The following is a 20,754-nucleotide window of genomic DNA, read 5'->3' as shown; positions in this document are numbered from 1 at the left end:
ATAATACCAAGTAGGTGCTGGTAAGCATGCACTGAAGGATTAACCGATGGATTTTTAGGGAGAGGCTGAGTCTCTGATTCCTTCAAGTGGAGAAGCATGGAACTCTCAGACAGCTGATTGCTATCTCGATCTCCCCGGTCAAGACTCACCATTGTACCTCAGTCTAGAACGTTCTCCCCATCTTTCTGTGGGTTTCCAGGGACCGCTATTGCCCTGCATGATTGCCCTGCAATCGGCCATCTGCCAGTGCTGGTGGGGAGGGAGAGAACACCCTGCCTGCCTGCTGTGTCCAGGAGGCTTTCTGGCAGCCTTACCTGATCCCTCCATCTTTCCCCAAGTCTGGGTGCCCACGCCCCGCACCTTCCCAGCACCTTAGTGATGATGGTCTAACCACCAACAGTAATGTTGGCCGCCAACAACACCTTGAATCTCCTCTAGGGACACCTCCGCCTGTGTAAACCCCAGATCTCATCCTCTTCTCTTCTGGGCTTCTGCCAGTTTTCTTTTCCCTTAGTTTACTGCCTTTCCTCTCGGAGTGGTCTGTTTTTTTCTAGCTCTTTGAGAAGAGCAAAGATGTCAGAGCACCAGCATTGGCATGGCATGTTTGCTCCCAATTTCACCCCTCCTGCTGCTCTGAGGTTCCCCAGTCATTTGGGGGTCTTCCCAGCACCGCCCCTCCGTGCAGCTTGCTTTCCTCCCCAAAGCTGCCTCCCGCCACGCCCGGGGTGTGGAGAAACCTCTGCGGGGGCATCCAGAGCCACCCTTCCCCACGCCTGGGTGGGCTTTTCCATGTGTGGGTGCCAACCTGTACCCCGTGGGCTTGAGCATGTACCTGCTTGTCTCCCCAAGGCACCATCACTTCTCACCTCGATTCCGGAGGCCTGGCCCTGAGACGGCCACATAGTATGGGGTTAACCAATGTTAATCGGTTAACCAGTGCAGATGAGCACGTGGTCTTGATTCTGCTTGATGAAAACAGTCCGCACATGAAATCAACCTGACATTTACAGTCACGTCCCTCTGAGCCCGCCTCTGCACTAGACACAGCTGGAAAACAAGGGTGAGCACAAGTATTGCATCTGGAGCTCATGGAGTCCAGTTGCCCCCCTCTGCAAGATGGGGACCAGGACAGGCAAGTGGCTTGCCCTCAGTCCTGCAGTGCGAAGAGCAGACTCGGGCTGACCCGACAAAGGCACTGCGTCGGTCATGCCTTCAGAGCGGTAATAGGCTCTGCTCCTAAGATACCTGGGAACTCAGACTCACTTTTCCCCCAGTTCTTTCTAATTAGTAAGGTTTGTACTTGGGCTCCTAAGTCCTAAATAGCACGGATGAGTCCTTAAGAGAATTCACACGCACGCAGGAAAAGCTAGGGTCCTGTGAGGGGCTGCAGAGCAGCTGTCCCCAGGGAAAGCATCAGGAATATGTGCAAGATCGAGAGGACACATTGCAGGCATCCCCCCTTTCTGTCCCACAAGCCTGGCATTGCGCATGCCCGGCCCTGCCCCTTAGACGGCAGGCAGACGGGGGCTGCCCTTGCCCGCATATTCCCATTGAACCTGTGAGACTGTTCTTGTTGTTTTCAGCAAACAGCTGGTGCCTCATGCAAAAAGTAGCCTTTGCCCATCCCTGTTCCATATATTTTCCAGTGTGTAGGTTTTCTCTTCTTTATTAGCAGGGGCACTTGCTGGAAAACTCGATCTCTATCGCTTAGCAGTTTGCCGTGTGCCTTCTGTTCATACCCCACCTGGAGTTGGAGTCATGACTCTGTGAGGGAACAATTGGTTGCTATGGCAATGACTGTGGCACCCCAGGCAGCGGGCCTGCACTCGAGAGAGGCAGGGGTGCTGGACGCATGGGGTGGGGGCGGGAGGAGGTGTTGCAATATTCCGAGTGTGACTTTTTAGACCGCTGACTGATTTCTGCAGGCCAACTTGGCCCCTCTGCTCTTCTTCCTCCTCACTTACCCCCGCCCCCCCACCACCAACCACTCCACCCAAATATGGAGACCTTCCCCTACTTTCTCTCTTCTGCCTCCAAATCCAGGGTAGAGTTTGCCTCCTCAATCCGGGGCTAACCACACCTGGCTAATCCCTTCTGCCACCCAAATCCTCCCACTCCTGGTGCGTTTGCTCTTAATTCCTTGGAGTGGAATCACATGCTTTGTTCCTCACCTTGTGACTTTTTTTCCCTATCAGGCTCATGTACTTTATCTTCCCAACAGTTATCCAGGCCCCATGAGAGCGCGTCTGGGCTGGTTGGTTGTAGCCTCGCACAGATCCCAGGCGGGGCTCTGCTGACCACAGGTCCTTGGTGAATGCTGCTCCCCGACTCCAAGAGACGCCTGGCTCAGACCCCAGCCTGTCCAACTGAATGAAAAGTAAAACTACTCAGTCTTCTTGAGATCAGTAAGCTGGAGTGACAGGCAAATTGGACAGTTCTGGATATCATTTTGAACATTTGGCAATCTAATAAAAGGAAAAAAAACTCTAAAGCTTCCATTGTATAAAATACAGAAGAATAAAAAGTGCTTTGTTATTTAGAAGTGTTTAATTTTTGTAGTTATTAAATCATGTTTATGTTTATGTTTCCAGGGAAATGTCCACCTCCAGGGCCCGTGACCCCCTTAGGTTCACATGGCCAGAGACCCTCTTCCGTATTTTCACGTGAAGGGCTGTGCATGACTGCCCAACCTAATGGCGCCTACTCGGGGCTGGGAGAACTTGGATCTCTTCCAGACTGCCTTTTAGGCCAAGGTTAAGCTCACAAACGAGGTGTGGGTGTGGGGCCTTCCCTCTACCGGGAGTCCGGGAGTGCAGAGCTGGGGGACACCCCGCTTGCCGTGTCTGGTGGTCGGCAAACAGCGCTGCACGGGGCCACGCGGTGAAGGAGGCCACGTTGCGTTGGTGCCCCGAGGTTCTCTCTGTGGGATCTGTCCTCTAGTCCGCCTGAGGTGGGCACACACTGACAGAGGTGTCCCACTCAGGTAAGAGAGGGGCAGAAGTCAAGGTGCCTCCGGTTGGGACTCGACACTGGAGGTCTGAAGGAACCCCCTCAGTGTGCAGGCCAGAGCTGCTCAGAGAGGACACCAGGGGCCCCGGGGCAGACGGGTCGGCTCCCCCAACACTGAGCCCAGGGCTCTGTCCACTTGTGACAAGGGCGCTGTGCCTGGAAAGCACGACGAAGCAGAGAGGCAGCCCTGGCGTGGGGACAGGGTGTGGGCTGTCTGGGTGCACGTGCCCAGTCAGAAGAGCCGGGTGTGTGAGGCGTTTGCCTTTCTCCCACGCTGAGGTCTGAGGAGGTGCTGGTGGGGTGTCCTCACCAGGCCGAAGCCCCCAGCAGACATCAGACCTGGAGGCCCCCAGACAGGAGGGCTGGAGAAGAGCTGGCTTTGGTCCATACTAGCTGGGAGAAGGGCCTCTGGCGGGGACGGGCTTTGAAGAAGCTGTTGCCACCACCCCTTGGCCCCGACCTTGCCACCGCAGTGCCGTGTGGGGAAGACGGTCTTGCACGCCCCTGCCCAGAGTGGGTGCGGTGGGGCTTGTGGGAGCCCTCTCACCGGGCCTCGCCCCTTCTGCTTCCGACTGAACTCTGCAGCCCCTCGTCGAGGCAGGGCGTCCGTTCTCCGTGAAATAAGGGTTTGAAAAGTGAATGTAAAGGTTAAGAGAAAGTGCCCCAGGGGCCTCTCCTGGGGCGCTGGTGGGGGGGGGGGACAAAGACCCTCTCCCAGCCCTCAGCAATTACCCAAGGGACTCAAGGACCCTCCCCGACACGGACACACCGCTCTGAGGAGAGGCCAGAACTCATGCTCGGGCCTGGTGGCCGGTCCCAGGAGGGGCACCTCTGAGTTGGCCCTTCGGGAGGCAGCCCTCCAGCCACCCTCACCCCTCGCAGGGCACAGTAAGGAATCCGAGGTAGGCACACAGGCAGCTTCCGAGTGTGCCTTCAGCATCTGGGTGAGAGGCTTTGTCCTTCCCCAAGAAATAATTGCAAGGAGTTCTTCGCAGGAGAGAAGGAAAACAAGGGGCGCCTGGGTGGCTCAGTTGTTGGGCATCTGCCTTTGGCTCAGGTCATGATCCCAGGGTCCTGGGATCGAGCCCCGCATCGGGAAGCCTGCTTCTCCCTCTCCCGCTCCCCCCTGCTTGTGTTCCCTCTCTCACTGTGTCTGTCAAATAAATAAATAAAATCTTAAGAAAAAAAAAGAGAGAGAGAGAAGGAAAACAAAGCTCAAATAGCAAGCCACAGCAATCCCCCGAGGTTGATGAGCCCTGACGGCCGGTAGCCGTGTTCTCCCGCTGCCAGGCTCCGTCTGCAGTAACAGAGGAGCTGCCCCAGGCCGGCCTGCACACTGTGTCTGCTAGGCTGCCTCACGGCCCAGGAAGCCAGAAAGAGGGGCAGGCTGCAGCGGAGTAGGGACGGGGCCCTGCAGCCCCGGTTGCGGGGGCGTGGGGGGGGAGGCACTGGGCCAGCAGGTGCTCCTGGGTCGGGTCCGGCTGGAGGTGCAGGTAACTGAGTTATGGGAAAGCCTGGAAGGTTAATATGAAACCAGCCGATGCTGAAAGAGAACAATTAAGAAAGTTAAGGGCCTTAATATTAGATTAATGGTTGCCGGAGGATAAAGTTCACAGCTTCCAGGAAAGCAGTGTGACTCAGAGAAATCTTTTTAGTCGGCGGCTCTTGGTCTGGTTTTGTTGATATTTTTTTTTCTTTCCGGTAATTGTGAGAAAAAGTACCATTCACTCCCAGACGCTTCATTCTCTCCTCCTCCCCCCGGGCACCATCCCCCCCCCCCCGCCCCCACCGTGTTTCTCTTTCTCCAGAAATGTCTGATTGTCTTCAGGTCCTGGAGTGGTTTAGGGTCCCACCTGTTCAGCAAGCCTCACCTCATACTTGTTTCTCCTGCAAGGGCTCTCCTTCTGTGGGATCTGTGGGGCTCTGAAAGAACACTCCCCTCCATGTTGGTTCTGTTCTGGGGCTAATATTTCAGGGCACTAAGAGGTGTCACAGAGCTCAGCCCAGCAGAGAGGTTCTGAGACACTCAGGAGTTGACCCAAGCATGGGGTTGGGTGGCTGAGGAGCCTGGGGCCAACTGAGTTAGAGTCTGTGGAGGAGTCTTCTGGGAGCTGGTGTGGCCTCAATCTCTCCAGATGCCCTCAGGCCAGCCCCTGGGCACAGGGAAGAAAGTCAGGGCAAGTCATAGACCCCGACCCCGGTGTTCTTTGGTCATTTGTGTGATGTCTTTTCTCCCATCCCAGCCGGTGAGTCCCTTGGGGCAGATACTTTGTTTTACTCATCTTTCCCATCCTTACAGGGGGCTGGCCATGGTCTGTACGTGGGAGTTGAGGTTCATTTTCAAAATCTCTCCCCTTTCTGGACCCTGAAAACTGCCCAGTTTTCAAGTTGGCATTTTTGGAGGCCCGGATCATGGAAACCAGGTAGGTTCTCACAGAATCAGGTCCAGCCCTCAAACAGCCTGGCAAGCAGGGTCACAAGAGCACTGAAGTGCAGACCCAGAAGGGCCCTCAGAGACCCTCCAGTCCAGTGGTTTTCAAACTGTGCTCCGAGGCACCCTGGGGTTCCAGAGGGGAACCTTAGAGACCACGGAGAGGGAGGAGCAGAAGCCCAAGGGGAGGGGCTTCCGGCCTCCACCAGGGCAGCTCCCTCCACTTCCAGATCTATATTATTATCGAAGAAGAGCAGAATACATCGCCCCCAGATATGCCACCTCAGCATATTACTTTAATTAAAGGCACTTAAGAAACAGTTGATGCAAGAAAGACGCCTTGACGCTTTTCGTTCCCCTGAAAGCAGGAGGTAAATCTCCCATGTGAAAGGCACCCAAAGGAAGGAAAACATCCTTAGTACCAGTGACAGGGAATTTGGAGGCAAGAAGCCCGTATAAACAAACCTTGTTGCCTCTTCCCCACTTACTACCTGCGGCCCAAACCCTTTATCTTCTCAATTCTTCACAAATGTACTGTTTCTTTGTCTAAAGGGTATCAGAGCTTCCTGCTCTGGTCGCTTCACTGGGTCCTCATTCTTCTGCGAAGGCTTTCATGCCCCTGTAAAAAGTCAGTAAAACCTGCGTGCTTTTCTCGTGTCCATCTGCCTTTGTGAGTTTGATTTTCAGCCCCAGCCAGGGACTCCAGGAGGGTCAGGGAAAACGTTCTTCCCTGCACGATTGCAGTAGCCTAACCTGTTTCCCAGCTCCCACCCATGCCAGCCCCCCGGGCCCCAGCCCCTGTCTTCTTTCCATCCAGCGTCCAGAATGAGTATTTCAAAACCTAAAGCTGGTCAGGTTGCTTTGCTGCTCAAGAGCCTATGTGGGATTTCTGTTTCACCCACTAATAATCTGAGGCCCTCCCCATGGTTGACAGATCCCCACATGTCCTCGGCCCGCTGCCCTTTCTCCTCTCCTTCCGTACCCGCCTCCAAGCCATGCTGGCCTCCTTCACCCCACTGACCATACCGGGCAGGTTCCCGCCACATTTCTGCCCCTTCTGCCTGAAACACTCTTCCCCAGATACCCACCGAGTCGCTTCCTCGTTTCCTGGCCCCCTATCAAAAACAGTACCCTGTTCCATCAGCTTCTAGCCCCTTCCCCTGCTCTATTGACTAGAATAGAAGCTCCGAGAGGGCGGGGACTCTGCTTGTTCCTGTAATATCTCCAGCACCAAGACCAGCACCTGGCAGGGACTAGGTGCTCAATTAAGTCATTGTTTCCTGAATGAGTTGGGTGCTTTTCAGTCTAAAATCACTCTGTACATTTCTTTCTTACACATGTCTATATTTTCCAAATGTTCTGCAGTAACTATGATATTTGGTCAGAAAAAGCAATACAAAAAGACAAAAGGCTTTTTTCCAGGCCCAGTCTTTGGGGAGACTGACAGCTGCCATGAAATTGTTACAGGATCGCAGGGTTCTTGTCTCATGGAGTTGAAGAATGAACCTCGCGGACACAACAGGGTGAAGTGAAGTGAAAGTTGATTAAGTGAAGGTGAGAGCAGAAAGCAAAGAAGCAGCTCTCTAGAGTGAGAGGGGTCCCGAATGGGTTGCCACCCAGGGCTTCTACTGGCAATCTTTCGTGGAGAACTGACTGGGAAGCTTGTGGCCTTGAGTTTCTGGTGCCATCTTGGTTTGAGCACGGACTATTGCCAACATCCTTAATGACTTAATTCTTTGAGGTTTGGCCATTTTCTATGATACATTGTAGCTGCCAAAGAAAAATACTCCCTAACGTCCCAGGCCAGGTGGTCTGTTTCCTTATCTCTTGTTCACTCTGGCTTAAGGCTTCTGCCTGCCAGGAATAGTCTCAGAGCCCAGCCAGGGGCCCCCATCTTTCCCTGCCTATACCTTAACCTTTTCCTTAGTCAAAATGACTTAAGCCTCCCCACCTGCCCAACCCCAGGTCTGAGTGGCACCAGGTCCGTCCTGAGCTCCTCGGAGCCATAACAATACCGGGAAGAGCCACCGGTTTCCTGATGGTAGACAAGAGGATTCAGTGGGGGCCAAGCAGCCTGTTTACCTAACAGCATCTTGGGGTCAGTGAGAGGAAAGTGGGGGGCGGGGGAGAGGAGTAAAACAGACCCATAACAACGGAGCCACGTCCCCTGCTCTCCCTGCCCAACGCACCAACACAGCTCCTGCCTAGGGTCCAGGCTTCCCAGGCCTTCCCCATAGGAGGCGTAGTGGCTGTGTGCCGTGATTTCATGGGCACAAGGTGCTTTCCTCAGTCAGGTTTTCTTTCCCTTTCTATGCAGACTGTTTCTCTGAGCTGCCTCTGCTCATCTGTGTGACTGAATCCAGAACAAAGAAGAAGCGTCTTGGTTCCAGGGCCAGTCTCTGGCCTGACAGCGCCCCTTCTCCCGTCTCTGCATCCGAGCCCCCGGCTCCCTAGGTGGGTGGGAGTCCCGGGCTCTCCCATGACTCAGGGCCCGTGTTCGGAACCACCTTGTACCCTAGAAACAGTTCAGGAAATGAAAGCCCTTTGCACTTGACTATTGGTTCCTTTTCGGATGGAATGCTTTCTGATCCTCTTTCAAAGGGCCCATCCAAAATAGGCATCTGAAAAGAGAACTGGGAAGCCACGTGGTCCCCACTGTCCTGCAGCCTCATGAGCGCGACAGCCCCAGGGGCCATCTGGTTCCTGCCTGCGCCGTCATGACCAGCCAGGTCACCCCACACCCAGGGACCAGCTGCTGTCTCCTGGGCCAAGACGCGCCCAACGTGCTCAAGAGCACGGGGCAGCCAACTTCTAGAAAGAGCCAGCCGGATGGCGAATACTGTAGTCTTTGTGAGCCACGAATAGTCTGGCCTCTGTCACCTCTTCTTTGTTGGTTTCTTGGGACCCTTTCGAAATATAAAAACCATTCTTAGCTCACAAGCTTTCCAAAAACAGGCGGTAAGGGTGGGCAAAGTACAGCCCATAGGCCAAATCCAGCCCCCTGCCTATTTTCGCAAAAATGAAGTTTTATTGAAACTCAGCCGTGCTCGTTTGTTTATGAATTGGTGTGGCTGCCCTTCGGCTACACTAGCAGAACTGAGTAGCTACAACGGAGACTATAAAGCCAGCAAAGCCTGAGATACTTACTCTGTGGCCTTTTTACAGGACACATTTGCCAAGTCCTGCCCTCCAGTAACAATGTGGATGACTCATACCTCTTTCCGTTTTTAAATGTTTCACGTGGGCTCCTTTTTAATACTGGAAACAACTTTTTGAGATTGCTATTAGGCCCATTTTACAGACAAGGACACTCAGGACATATGGCTGATAAGTGGCAGAACCAGAACCCAAACCCAGATCTCTGGCCTCTCAGCTGGGGATTTTTGACCAAATAAAGCTACTCCCAACAGGGCAATCTCTGAAGCCTGGGATTATACTTCTCATTCGGCTCCAGCGGGAAGGAGGCAGCAGGTGCCCTGGTGTCAGCGTCTGAGAGACCCGGGGCAGGGGAAGCCACCCAGCTGACCTTAACAGAAACTCTCAGGATTGTCCTGAGATCCTCCAGGGGCTTTCTGCACACAGGAAAAGACTATTTTGACAGACTGCCCGGCTGGCAGGAGAGCTGCCCTTTAAAGTCCAAGTTTTAAACGTTTGACAGGTAGTCACATCCCCGTGAAGGGCGCGGCAATCCTTCCATGGCGGGGGGGGGGGGGGGGGGAGGGGGGGGAGGGAGGGGGCTGGGACTGGCCTTGGGACCCGCCGCCTCGCAGGGCGGCCCTTCTGCTCCCTGCCTCCCCACCATCAGTTGTAGGAGAGAGACCCCCAGTGGACATTGGTGGTATTGCAGCCTCCCAGAGCACCTCCTGCACCCACCTCTTGCTCCCAGTTCACTTCTTGGGCTGGAGTCTAAAACGCGGGTATTGTCGTTGAGCCCCAGTACAGGCAGGTAAAGGAGAGTTGTCCTCCTCGAAATCTTCCCTGAGGGACGTTGGGACAGTATGCCTGTTTAACAATGCTGCCCTTTCCCCAACCGTGTCAGGGGCACTTCCTTTGGGCTGCCTTGATGGCCCTTCCTGCGCTTTCAGTCTTATCTGTGGGGCACATCTGCCTCCTGAAGACAGCTGGCCTTTGTGAAGCTTTGTTTTAGCTTCCTCCAGTCCGGCTTTGCTCCAGGACCTTGTTCTGCGTGTGCCATGATGTTGTTAGTTTTGCTTGTTGCTCTTGTTTGCGGGGTTTTTTTTTTTAATTTGAATTGCATACCAAAATCATAAACTGGGATTCCCAGCCTTTCTGAAAAGGTCTGACCACATTTGTTCTGAGTTCTTGGGCAGCATCCAATGGCTGAAGCTGAGGAGCTGCTTCCCCCTTTGGAGAGGCAAGCGTTCTCAGTTTGAAACAGTCCCCACCATCCCCTATTGTCCCTTACTGTCTGCCGTGCTGTTGATTACATTGCCTTTCCGGTCCCGAGAGAAGCTTCACAGCTACATCCCCCATACAGAATAATTGCCATAATATTAGCGGCTGCCACGGGACCAGACATCATGCCGCACATGGTACATGCATTCTCTCGTCTAACCCAGTGGAGTAGGTATCATTAATCCCAACTCATAATGCAGAAACGGATTCACCATCCCCAAGCACTCTCCCTGTGATCAGACAGCAAGTATTTACCCCATGCAATTAACCGCTGTGACCAGGCAGGCAGGTAGATCTGGATGTAATTCCCTGAGATAGTAGAAAAGTTGCAGAGACAGAAAATGTCTTTTATGAGCCACATACTTGAGCTGAGTTTCAGTTATGGACATACGTATTTTTCCTTGTCAGATACCAGGCTCCTCCCATTGGTTTAGAGGGCAGCAGTGGCTCAGTAAGGGCTCCAGACAATCACTAGGTTTTTCTCTTTTTCTACCCATAACGTATTCAGGAATGGCTAGCCTTGATCCTGATTATGAAGTGGCCAAGATATCTTTGGTCTCCGGTGTGGAAGACACTGGAATACTCTCCCTTCCTTCCTCAGGACCCCAGTCTTCATCCCCTTCTGATGCCATGAGCCCAGTGCCAAGCTCCCTGCTGTGACGCGGCATCTGGGCCTAAACTCTGAGATAGCACCTCACTTTCCAGATTTTCCAGTCCCTTTTGTATGTCGAAATATCCTCCATCCCAAAACATCTTCTGCCGTGTTCCAAATTTTCACGCTCTTGCTAAGTGACTGTTAAGTTAATCTGAGAAATGCCTGGGGAGATGAGGTGCCGATAGACTCGTTCATTCTTCCAACACCCGCCTGTGAAATATCCATCCCCTCCTTTTAAAACTATCTCAGGGCTCTTAGGAGACTGAAGCCCAAATTCTGAGCACTCCAGCCATCCTCCCCACCCAGCATTCCCACGGGACTTCCAGTTTCTCCCACACCTCGGTCCGCTCCAGCTACTGGGTCTTTACAACTGATCTCGTCCTCTGCCTGGAAATCTTTTCCACCGTGTGGTGGCCAGTGACTGCTTCCTTGTGCTTCAATCTGTATTCAGTCACAGCTTCATCAAAAAGCATTCCCTGACCTCTCTGACCAGGTCACGGTCAGACTCCAGCACCATGAACCCCTCCTCAGGGGCAGAATTCTGTGCTTATTTGATGAACACATCTGTGCCCTCATCAGATGACGGATGCCATGATGCTATTCATGGCAGGACTTTGCCTGTATCCCCAGTGCCTCCATGTCCAACTTGTACTTGTTGAATTTGTTTGTGGCCGGCGGGGGCGGGGGGGAGTAAACGGAGGTATTTCTCATTGGAATTTTAGTTGAATCTAAAATGAGTAAATTTAGTGAGAACCTAAAAGACTTGCCCAAGGATGCAGCCGAAAGTTAGACCCCAGTTCCCAAGACACATTTCCTTTGCACTCTGTCATTCTTGCCTCTGGAGCTTCTGTGGGCCTCTTGGGGCTGTGCTGAATAATCACGCCCTGGAAATTATGATGGTTTTGGAGGCTTGCCCAGTCTGGCTCCTGACACAGATGGTGCAGTAGAATCAGCCTGTGGGAGGGTGAACTTCGCCACATACAGGGGCTGCAAGCGCCAGGACAGAGCTCTGGGGCACAGAAAGTCATCTCCCACTTGGCACCACCCAGGAGGGCCCCTGGGGCGCTAGGCGTGGTCGTAGCAGGAGCGTGAGACCCGGGCTAATCCCTAGAAGAAAAGGGACCATCTACTGTGCCCTTACAATGGGCAAAACACTTTATGGACACTATTTGGTTGATTCTGATGCGAGACCTGCCGGAAACATATTATTCTCCCCATCTGCAGCTGATGAAACAGAACCAGAGACTGAGCTGGCCAAGAATCACACAGGTAGCCAGGGGAAGGATGCGTTTTTAAACCCAATGTGTCAGGTTTCTGAGCAAATTCTTACACCACGATGTAGCATGGCCTCAGACAAAGAGAAAGCTCAAGACTTCATGAAAGTACAGGATATAAGGACCCAATATAAGAAGAATAAGGAGAGAGCCAGAGGGGGCCGGAGTGAGCCCTCGTAGTGGAAGGCTTAGGAGGGGGTTCCTGGCCCTCGGAGCCGGAGAGCCCGGGATCCAAGGAGGAAGAACTGGCTGGTGCGTAGACGTGCGGAATGCAGGGCGCCTGGCCGGCTCAAGTCGGCTGAGCATCTGATTTCAGCTCAGGTCATGATCTCAGGGTCCTGGGATGGGGCTGTGTCGTCGGGCTCCCTGCTCAGCGGGCGTCTGCTTGGCCCTCTGCCTCTCCCCCCACTTGTACTTTCTCACTCTCTTTCTCTCTCAAATAAATAAATAAACTCTTTTAAGAAAAGAAGAAGAAGAAGCGCAGAATGCAGCAGGGCTCTGGCAGGGGAGTGGAAAAGGAGAGGGGCCTGGGCGGAGGAGGTCTCCAACATGCGGGTAGAGGTCAAAGCATTGTCCTGTTTCCCCAGGCCACACCCTTCCTTCCTCCCCGCTATTTTTAGCAAAAGGAATTTTTACTTCCACCTTATATGGAAACATTCATTCAACGGTCCTAGATCTGGAAGAAGAAAATGCAGTCCAGTGGACCAGTCATCTAGTCCAAAGGAAAATGCAGGGAAACAACCCTGTCCTTGATGGTATGTCTCAGATGCCTGCTTCTGAGAAAGGGGCACAGAGGGGGGAAGGGTGGCATTGTGCTTCCCACGGAGGGAAGGGGCTCGCGAAGGAGCACGGCTGACACTCAGCAGCCCAGGCCTCTCCTGGGCGACTCTGGGCACTTGATGTTCCTGACTCATTCTGCCCCCTCCAGAGGGAAAGGCAGAATGGAATGGCCTTGAATGCTTCTTGCACTTAACGGTTTGAAACTTCTCCAACTTGGACCTGGGGGTGCGAGCAGAGCGAGACAAGAAAAAGGAGTCACCGAAGAGGTGATTTAGCAGCGGTCTCATTGACGGTATGAGATTGTGTTTGAGCCTGACCTCATCCGCATGGATTTTGTACCTTGAGATTTTCTTATCATCTGCAAGAAAAATGTAGATTTGAGTCGACTGTGCGTGTTGTCTCAGATAAAGGGCACAGATTTTGATGTCAGGCAAGGGTTCAAAGGGTAAACCCTCGAGGAGGCAGCTCACCCTCTCTGAGCACCTGATGCCTCATCTCTAGAAGAAGGATCACAGCACACACCTCGCAGGGTTCGAGGAGTTTCCGCAAAGAGAACACAGAGCACAGATCCTGGCAGGACTCCTGCAAATCATCCATCCTCCCATTGCGGATGGGAATGACAAAAGTGCAAGATGGAGTTAGCTGAGAATTGAAATCCATCCGGTATTTTTCCAGCACCAAACACGCACCTTCGTCTTTCATGCACAGGCGCGGCTCCGAAACTCTGCAGACAGAGAACAGAAGCCTAGACGGTGGCTTCCCCTCTTAAGTGAATGAATTGAGATCTGAACCCCCATCTGCTGGATCCAACCCCAAATCGTCTTTTCCCAGATTCCCTGGTGGAGCAATCTGCCGGGAAGGGATTCAGCTTGGGGGTTGCTTCCGGAAGCCCCACTGTTTTCACAGGTCACTTTTAACCTCCCCTTGTTCTCGGAACACCCTTCATTCTGGCTCGAATGGAACCAGCCTCCGCAGCGACCTGGGACAAGGGGATCTCGCAGCTGCTTCTTTGGGTCAGTCCAGGCGTTTCTAGCATTACCACCCAACGCATGACAAACGTTGCTATTTAAACTGTGCCTCAGTGCTTTCCAAGGAGTTCGCTCACCCCCTGTGAGGTAGGAGGGGAGTATTTTTGCCCTGATGTTGCAGCTGGGAACAGGGGTGGGGAACTTCCTGACTCGTGGGCGGAGGGGAGGCATAGGGGCTCCGGGCCGTGGGTTCGTTGCACCTGCTGCTGCACACCCCTGGGGGGCTCTCACTAGCATGACTCCTCCAGCCATTCAGCCTTTTGTCCCAGCGGTTCTTGTCACCTAGAGGCCGAGCCGTGGGGAGGGCTGAGCAGCAAAGCACCTGGAAGCTCAGGAGTAACAAGGCTGTTCATTCTCTCCAGGGACTGAGACAGTAAGCTCCTTAAATATGCACTTCCTGGGGTGCCTGGGTGGCTCAGTTGGTTGGGCGACTGCCTTCGGCTCAGGTCATGATCCTGGAGTCCCGGGATCGAGTCCCACGTCGGGCTCCCTGCTCAGCGAGGAGTCTGCTTCTTCCTCTGACCCTCCCCCCTCGGGCTCTCTCTCTCTCTCAAATAAATAAATAAAATCTTTTAAAAAATGCATTTCTTCCAACTGGTGGTGAATTTCACTTCACCGTGATTGCAGCCAAGGATGTGGCATGACATCAGGGTGTGTGAGTCACTGCATCCACTGGGGACTTACATCCGGGGTGTGCTCTCTTGTACCCCACAGTACCCCTTGCGCCGGCCCAGGGCCCCCGATCATCTACAGAGCCGAAACCTGCCCCCCACAGGCCCCTCTGACCACACCGGTTTCTCAGGAAACCGACCGCCCAATCTAGGCTGCAGCATTTCTAACTTGTCTCCGCTTGGTCTGTAACCCCTTCTCGGGCCCAGCTTGGAGCCCTGGTCTAGGCCCAAGCCCCCTGATGGCAGCTTTGTCCACACTACTCAGGCCAATCATCTCCCAGCTAAGGGCTTGGGGCAGGCAGACCTAGGTCCCAGTCCCAGTTCTACCCCTTTATGAGCAATGCGGGCTTAACTATGTTACTACACTTCTGTGAGCCTCTGTTTTTCCATCTGTATAATGGGAATAATACTACCATCTACCTTCTAGTGAAGGGTGAGATGCAGCAGGCAATGCACTTAGCACAGTGACCGGCACGTGGCAAAGGTTGAGTGAATGATGTGTGTGTGTGTGAACATGTGTGCACGTGTGTGCGAGCACACTCATGTGAATGTGTATATCCCTCTTGAGTCTTGACTCCTTCACTGTATTCTTTCGCTGTCTACCAATTCGAGCACCACGGGGCTACATCATTTCTACCTTCTCAAGAAGCCTGGTTTCCTATTTCGTCCTTCCTCGTGCTTTATGGCTTCCTAACCTCTTTTCCCACACCCATTTCCTAGCGCTTTGTGGCTTTCATTTCTCCTGCTCATTTCAAATGGTTTACAATAGCAACATATCAACATTTACAACATTTTCAGTCCTATCTAACAGGACAGGGAGTGGAAGCTGTTGGACTAGCTGCAGAATTAATTGAAGCAATGAATTATTTTTTAAAAAAAGGAAGGAAAACTTACGAAGGATGCAAATAGGCAATTCACAGAAGAGCAAGTCCAGATGATCAAAAAAAACATAAAAAGCTTTCAGACTCTAGCAATCAGGGAATGTAAATTTAAGTAGCAATGAGATACTTCTTTGCCTCTATCAGAATGACCTACATTTTAAGACTGATGATACCTCTTGCTGGTGGGAATGCGGGGAAAAAGTTACTTTAATCATCACTCTTGGATGGCACAGCAATCTTTGGAAAGCAATCTGGCAACATCTACTAAAAATGAAAATTAAAAATACATATATCTGTTCCACTTCTGGGAATCGACCCCACGGAAATAAAAGGACAGCTGACCCTGGAACAACATGGGTTTGACTGTGTGGGTCCACATATATGCAGATTTTTCCCCATAAACACAGCACAGCACTGTAAGTGTATTTTCTCTTCCTTATGATTTCCTTAGTAACATTTTCTTTTCTCTGGCTCCCTTCATTGTAAGAATACACTATATAATGCATAGGACATACAAAGTGTGTGTTAATTGACTGTTTACGTTATTGGCAAGGCTTCTGGTCAATAGTAGGCTACTTAGTAAAATTCTTGGAGAGTCAAAAGTTATACAGGGATTGTGGACGGCGTGGGCGTCAGCGCCCCAACCCTTACGTTGTTCAAGGGTCAACTGTGCCAGAATGTACGACTATATGCACAAGGTTGTATAATAAATTGTTGCTTGTGGTGGAAAACAAAACCTAGAAACAAAGCAAATGTCCTTCAGAGGTGGGGACGGTGAATATATTAGGACATGTGAAGAAATATTCCGCAGCCATTAAAAAGAACAGTTGGAACTAGATCTGATGATTCATAGGGATTACCATGAGTAATTGGTGAGAAAAAGTGAAGTGCAGGAAATTGTACATAAAATTATACCACTCCTAAGAAGAAATATGCCACCCTTCTCCACCCTCTGGCCCCATTGTGTATGTGAGCCAACACGCAGGAGCACGGAGGAAACATGGCGGAAGCCAGGCCCAGCTGTCATCCTGGTCTTGGAGGCAGATGGGAGAAGGTGAGGGAGGGCCCCATCAGAAGAAAAGGAAAAAAAAGGACTGCATCAAAATTCAAACAACATATATCACATAATCCCATTTCTCTATTAATGTAAAAGCATGTGTGTGGGTATACGTGAGAAGAAAACTTGAATTACATATACGTATCTTGAACATTTTGTTAACCCAAAACATACACGTGTACATTCCTTCACCAGTAGTTTGACATAGAGTCAAGGCCTTTGCATTGAGAATATGTCTATTTTTTTTTTTTTTTTTGGGAGTTCTGCCGTACCGTGCCTGTGTACAAAAATCACACCCTGGATGCATTGTCTACAATTTCTGACTTTGGTTTCCACAGAGCGGAGCATGAACTTAGACACCTGAAAACAAGCTGAGTACAGGAACCTTTTAGATACCATGCTTTGCCTCCGATCCTTCGCGTTGTCTTGCCTCCATCCAATCCAACAATAACCTTATTTTAGGATCTCTCCTTTATTAAGTCTCTGCTGTCAGCTTGGTTCTGGCAGAAACAATAACTCTTTCTTTCACACCCACATTTCCCCAGTTTATGTGACATTCACTGAAGCACTCCAGCATGGAACAGGCTTGGGAGAAAACACATGTCACTGCAGGTGACATTCAGGTCAACAGGGAAGCCACAGTGCCCTGTGGCCCACGCATTCAGTGTGCCCCCCGGGAGGGAAGGGCCGCCGGCGTTTCACGGGGAGGATGCACGGGGTCACCCAGCCCGGCGAGTCAGTCACCAGGGGCAGAAGTCCACGTGCTGTCAATGGGAGAGTGGGGAGCTGCCCTGTTGGGTCATATCCAGCTCTCTATGTGACTCAGTCAGTTATTCTGTGATTGAAATATCTGGGGTTGGGGGTGAGTGTGGGGGTCAGCAGACATGGAGGAGCCCACCCCTTTCACCATACATTGGGTAGCATTTCGCTGCTATGGCAAGAAGTGTGGGGTAAGTGGCTTGACCGGGGGCGGGCCGTCCAAGGGTTTGCAATCCTGTCTTGGGCTGGGTGATGCAGCGTCGGGACAGGACTCTGGCCCAGCTTCACGTCTCCCAACTTGCTAGGTAACTTTGGACATACCATTTTAGGTCACTACACCTGTTGCCCTCTCTGCAAAATGGGGCAACACCATCTCACTCACAGTTTTCCTGAGGTTCAAATGAGATGGGTCTTCACAGAAGTACTTACCACCGCGAGAGGACCGGCCAGGTGTTTTGCAGGTGTGCGCACCTTACATAACATTTGTAGCAACAGGATGGGAGGAGGAATTCCATCTCTTCAACAAGCAGCAAGGTTTACGGCAAGAACTTGCTCTTGGGCCAGAGGGACAGGGTCTGGGTACGCTTGTGGCAAGAGCTTGCTGCTCGTCTTTGGGCAAGTTGCTTCATCGCTCTGAGCATCGGCCTGTCACCTGGGAAACGGAAGACAAGAGTGGGAAAAATCACACCTCACTTGAGCAGCTATGGTGAGGATCACATAGAGCTTCTGAGTCCAAAGGCGTCTGGTACACAGGAGAGGCTCAATAGATGCTATTCTTGTGGACGTGATTCCTAGTCTACAAACTAAGACGTGAAGGAAATGGAATGTCCTCTAATGTCCATAACTCCACTTATTTCTGACTCAGCTCTCATTTCTCTTTGTTGGTGGAAAACTTAAACCCCAGCCCTTTTCGGGGAATGCTCCCACTCTGGCACTGTGGGCTGTGACTTCACGTTGTAAAGATGTGGGGGTGGAGGGTTCTTGGCCCCGATGCCCCAGCCACACAGGCTGGGGTGTCCAAAGGAATGTCGTTTGCCCTGTCTATCCGTCCTGTTGTTCTCTACTGCTTCTGGGCATATTTAGAGCACACAATTGTCTCCATGGCTTGGGGCACAGAGCCAAGAAAAAAAATGGATGCAAGACAATAGGGAAGCAGAGAGTCAATGGTGAAACAGAGAGTGGTGTGCATCTAAAGACATCTAAATAAAAAAAAAAAATTAACACTGTGAAGGCTACACAAAACACACCTATGGGCTGACTCTTTCCCACCCTGTGGACACAGTGGGCCCTCACTCTCTTAGAGCTCTACCTCACCCCTTCTGACGCTCCCCCTGGTTCCCTGTTTTATTCTTCTCTTAGCCCTTAATACTGTACGTCCCTTATTTAACTGGTTTCACGTCTGTCTTCGCCACTAGAATGCAGGGCCGCGAAGGCAGACTTTTGTCTTTCTTGTTCACTGTTATATCCCAAGTGTCCAGAACAGTGCCTGGCACATAGTAGGCACTCAGTTAACATGTTGGATGATTGGATGGATGGACGGATGGATGGATGGATGGATGGACAAGTGACTTCATTGTCGAAGGAATGAATTGGTTTTCTTTCTTCTCCTATGATACTTCTGCTATCAGAAGATTCTCAGCTGGGCTGGGACTAGGGTGAGGCCAGTGAGACCCTCAGCTAGGGGGCAAAACTTAAGGGGGCACCAAAAGAACTCAGTAATCAAGATAAATAATACTTAATGCAATATACTTAAGATTCAAAATTAGCAAAAAAAAATCTGTGAAGAGCGAAATCTCAACATTTTAAATAAACACGTGATCTGAAGGGCTTTACAGTGAGCTAAAGTCAGTTGGAAAACTAAGATCATCACCTGATCAAGAGAAATTCTTTCCCTCCCCCCGCCCCGGGGAACAGCAGTGGTGATAACGTTTTTAATTCCTGTGGGTGAGGTAAACCTGGGTGCTTGGGCCAGGCTGGTGTTGGCCTCCAAAGCCTGGCCAGGGTTGCATAGTACCAAGGGACACAGCCAGCCCCTTGGGCAGCCCTCAGTAGTCGTCATCAGCCCACCTGGTCAAGAGAAATTCCTAAACATGGCAATGTTATCCATTGAAAATAAGATAAGCAAAGAAGTAGACTTTGAAATTCTTACTGAGTTTTTCATTAAAGCCGGGAAAGTACTATTCTAATAAACACTATTTTAGGGTATAAATAAAATATTTAAACTTAAAATACTGTTGAGTTCTAATACACCTACTTTTCAATTTTTCAATTTGTTGTTGTTGTTGTTACTGTAATGTTCTAGAAAAATCTTGCTCGTTAAGAAAATACATACAGATGTGTATACAGGGGCACACATTTTTTTTCTTTTGCTCCAGTCTCCAAATGATTGGCCAGGAGAGGTGTGGTTATTAAGTGGTTTCATGAGTCATTTTTTTTTTTTAAGATTTTATTTATTTATTTGACAGAGAGAGACACAGAGAGAGAGGGAACACAAGCAGGGGGAGTGGGAGAGGGAGAAGCAGGCTTCCCGCCGAGCAGGGAGCCGGACGTGGGGCTGGATCCCAGGACCCCGGGATCACGACCTTAGCCGAAGGCAGAGGCTTAATGACTGAGCCACCCAGGTGCCCCTCATGAGTCATTTTTAAACAGGTCTCTAACTGCTCTGGCCTGAACTGATTATTGCATCTGAAGGAGTGAAGGGGGGCAGATTTCAGGAGGCTGGTGAGTGATTGCGGTGGTCTTGATTGGGGTGCTTTTCAATGATTCCCAAATCAACACACATAAGTCTACTACTTTATTTTTGTTTTGTTTTGTTTCTTGTTTTTTTCTTTTTTCTTTCTTTTTTTTAAACAACTCTTTATTTAAATTCAATTTAGTTAACATATAGCATATTATTAGTTTCAGAGGTAGAATTCAGTGATTCATCCGTTGCATAGAACACCCAGTGCTCACTACATCACATGTCCTCCTTAAGGCCCATCACCCAGTTACCACATCCACCCACCCACCTCCGCTCCAACAACCCGCGGTTTGTTTCCTATGATTGTCTCTTATGGTTTCCCTCCCTCTCAACTTTTATCTTACTTTTATTTTTCCTTCCCTTACCCTATGTTCATCGGTTTTGTTTCTTAAATTCCACATATGAGTGAAATCATATGCTATTTGTCTTTCTCTGACTATTTGACTTAGCATAGTACCCTCTAGTTCCAACCACATCGTTGCAAATGGCAAGATATATAGATATATATATACATCTTCTTTATCCCTTCATCCATCGAAGGACATCTGGGCTCTTTCCATATTTGGGCTCTTGTGGGCATTGCTGTTATAAACATTGGGGTACATGTGCCCCTTCAGATCACTGTGTTTGTGTCCTTTGGGTAAATGCCTAGTAGTGCAAACACTGGGTCATAGGGCAGTTCTATTTTTAACTTTTTGAGGAACCTCCATACTGTTTTCCAGAGTGGCTGAACCAGTCTGCAACCCCACCAACAGTGCAGGAGGGTTCCCCTTTGTCTGCATCCCCGCCAACACCTATTGTTTCCTGATTGTTCATTTTAGCCACTCTGACCGGTGTGAGGTGGCATCTCATTGTGCTTTTGATTTCTATTTCCCTGAACAGAGGCCTACTACTTTAATCAATAGTTTTTTTTTGTTTTTTGTTTTTTTTTGCATGAAAGCCTCTTGAAAAATAAATCTTGAAGAAGAAAAAAAGATTAAGAAGAGGAAGAGGGTGGAGAGAGGAAGAACTCTAACTCCCCCGGCTGCCCAGGGAACCCACACATCTGCTCAC

At 50.8% G+C, this 20,754-nt stretch overlaps 1 protein-coding gene and 1 long non-coding RNA gene across 3 annotated transcripts in view; one reads left to right on the top strand and one right to left on the bottom strand.

Moving 5' to 3' along the window:
• CD58 (CD58 molecule) overlaps window positions 1-20,754 on the bottom strand; it is a 77,060-nt gene that overhangs the window by 14,065 nt on the left and 42,241 nt on the right. The window contains exon 6 of one of the 2 annotated variants that reach the window (XR_015767958.1): window positions 17,391-17,613. Coding sequence is in view for 1 of the 2 variants with exons in the window: in XM_028102141.2 (XP_027957942.1) it covers window positions 17,610-17,613 (4 nt within the window). In the remaining variant the exon portion in view is untranslated. Of the gene's footprint in view, window positions 1-16,265; window positions 17,614-20,754 lie in introns of those variants that run through there. The other variant, XM_028102141.2, reaches the window with a different exon arrangement.
• LOC148164491 (uncharacterized) lies at window positions 12,455-14,167 on the top strand. Its single transcript, XR_015767959.1, has 3 exons — window positions 12,455-12,540; window positions 12,714-12,857; window positions 13,274-14,167. It is a non-coding gene; the product is annotated as an uncharacterized LOC148164491 (long non-coding RNA).

Source organism: Eumetopias jubatus, unplaced genomic scaffold (genome assembly GCF_037043125.1).
Source record: "Eumetopias jubatus isolate StellerSeaLion01/CBP00866 unplaced genomic scaffold, mEumJub1_p1.0 scaffold_4, whole genome shotgun sequence".
NCBI lineage: Eukaryota > Metazoa > Chordata > Mammalia > Carnivora > Otariidae > Eumetopias > Eumetopias jubatus.
The sequence above is the reverse complement of the archived record's forward strand: the minus strand, read 5'-3'. Positions and strand labels throughout refer to the sequence as shown.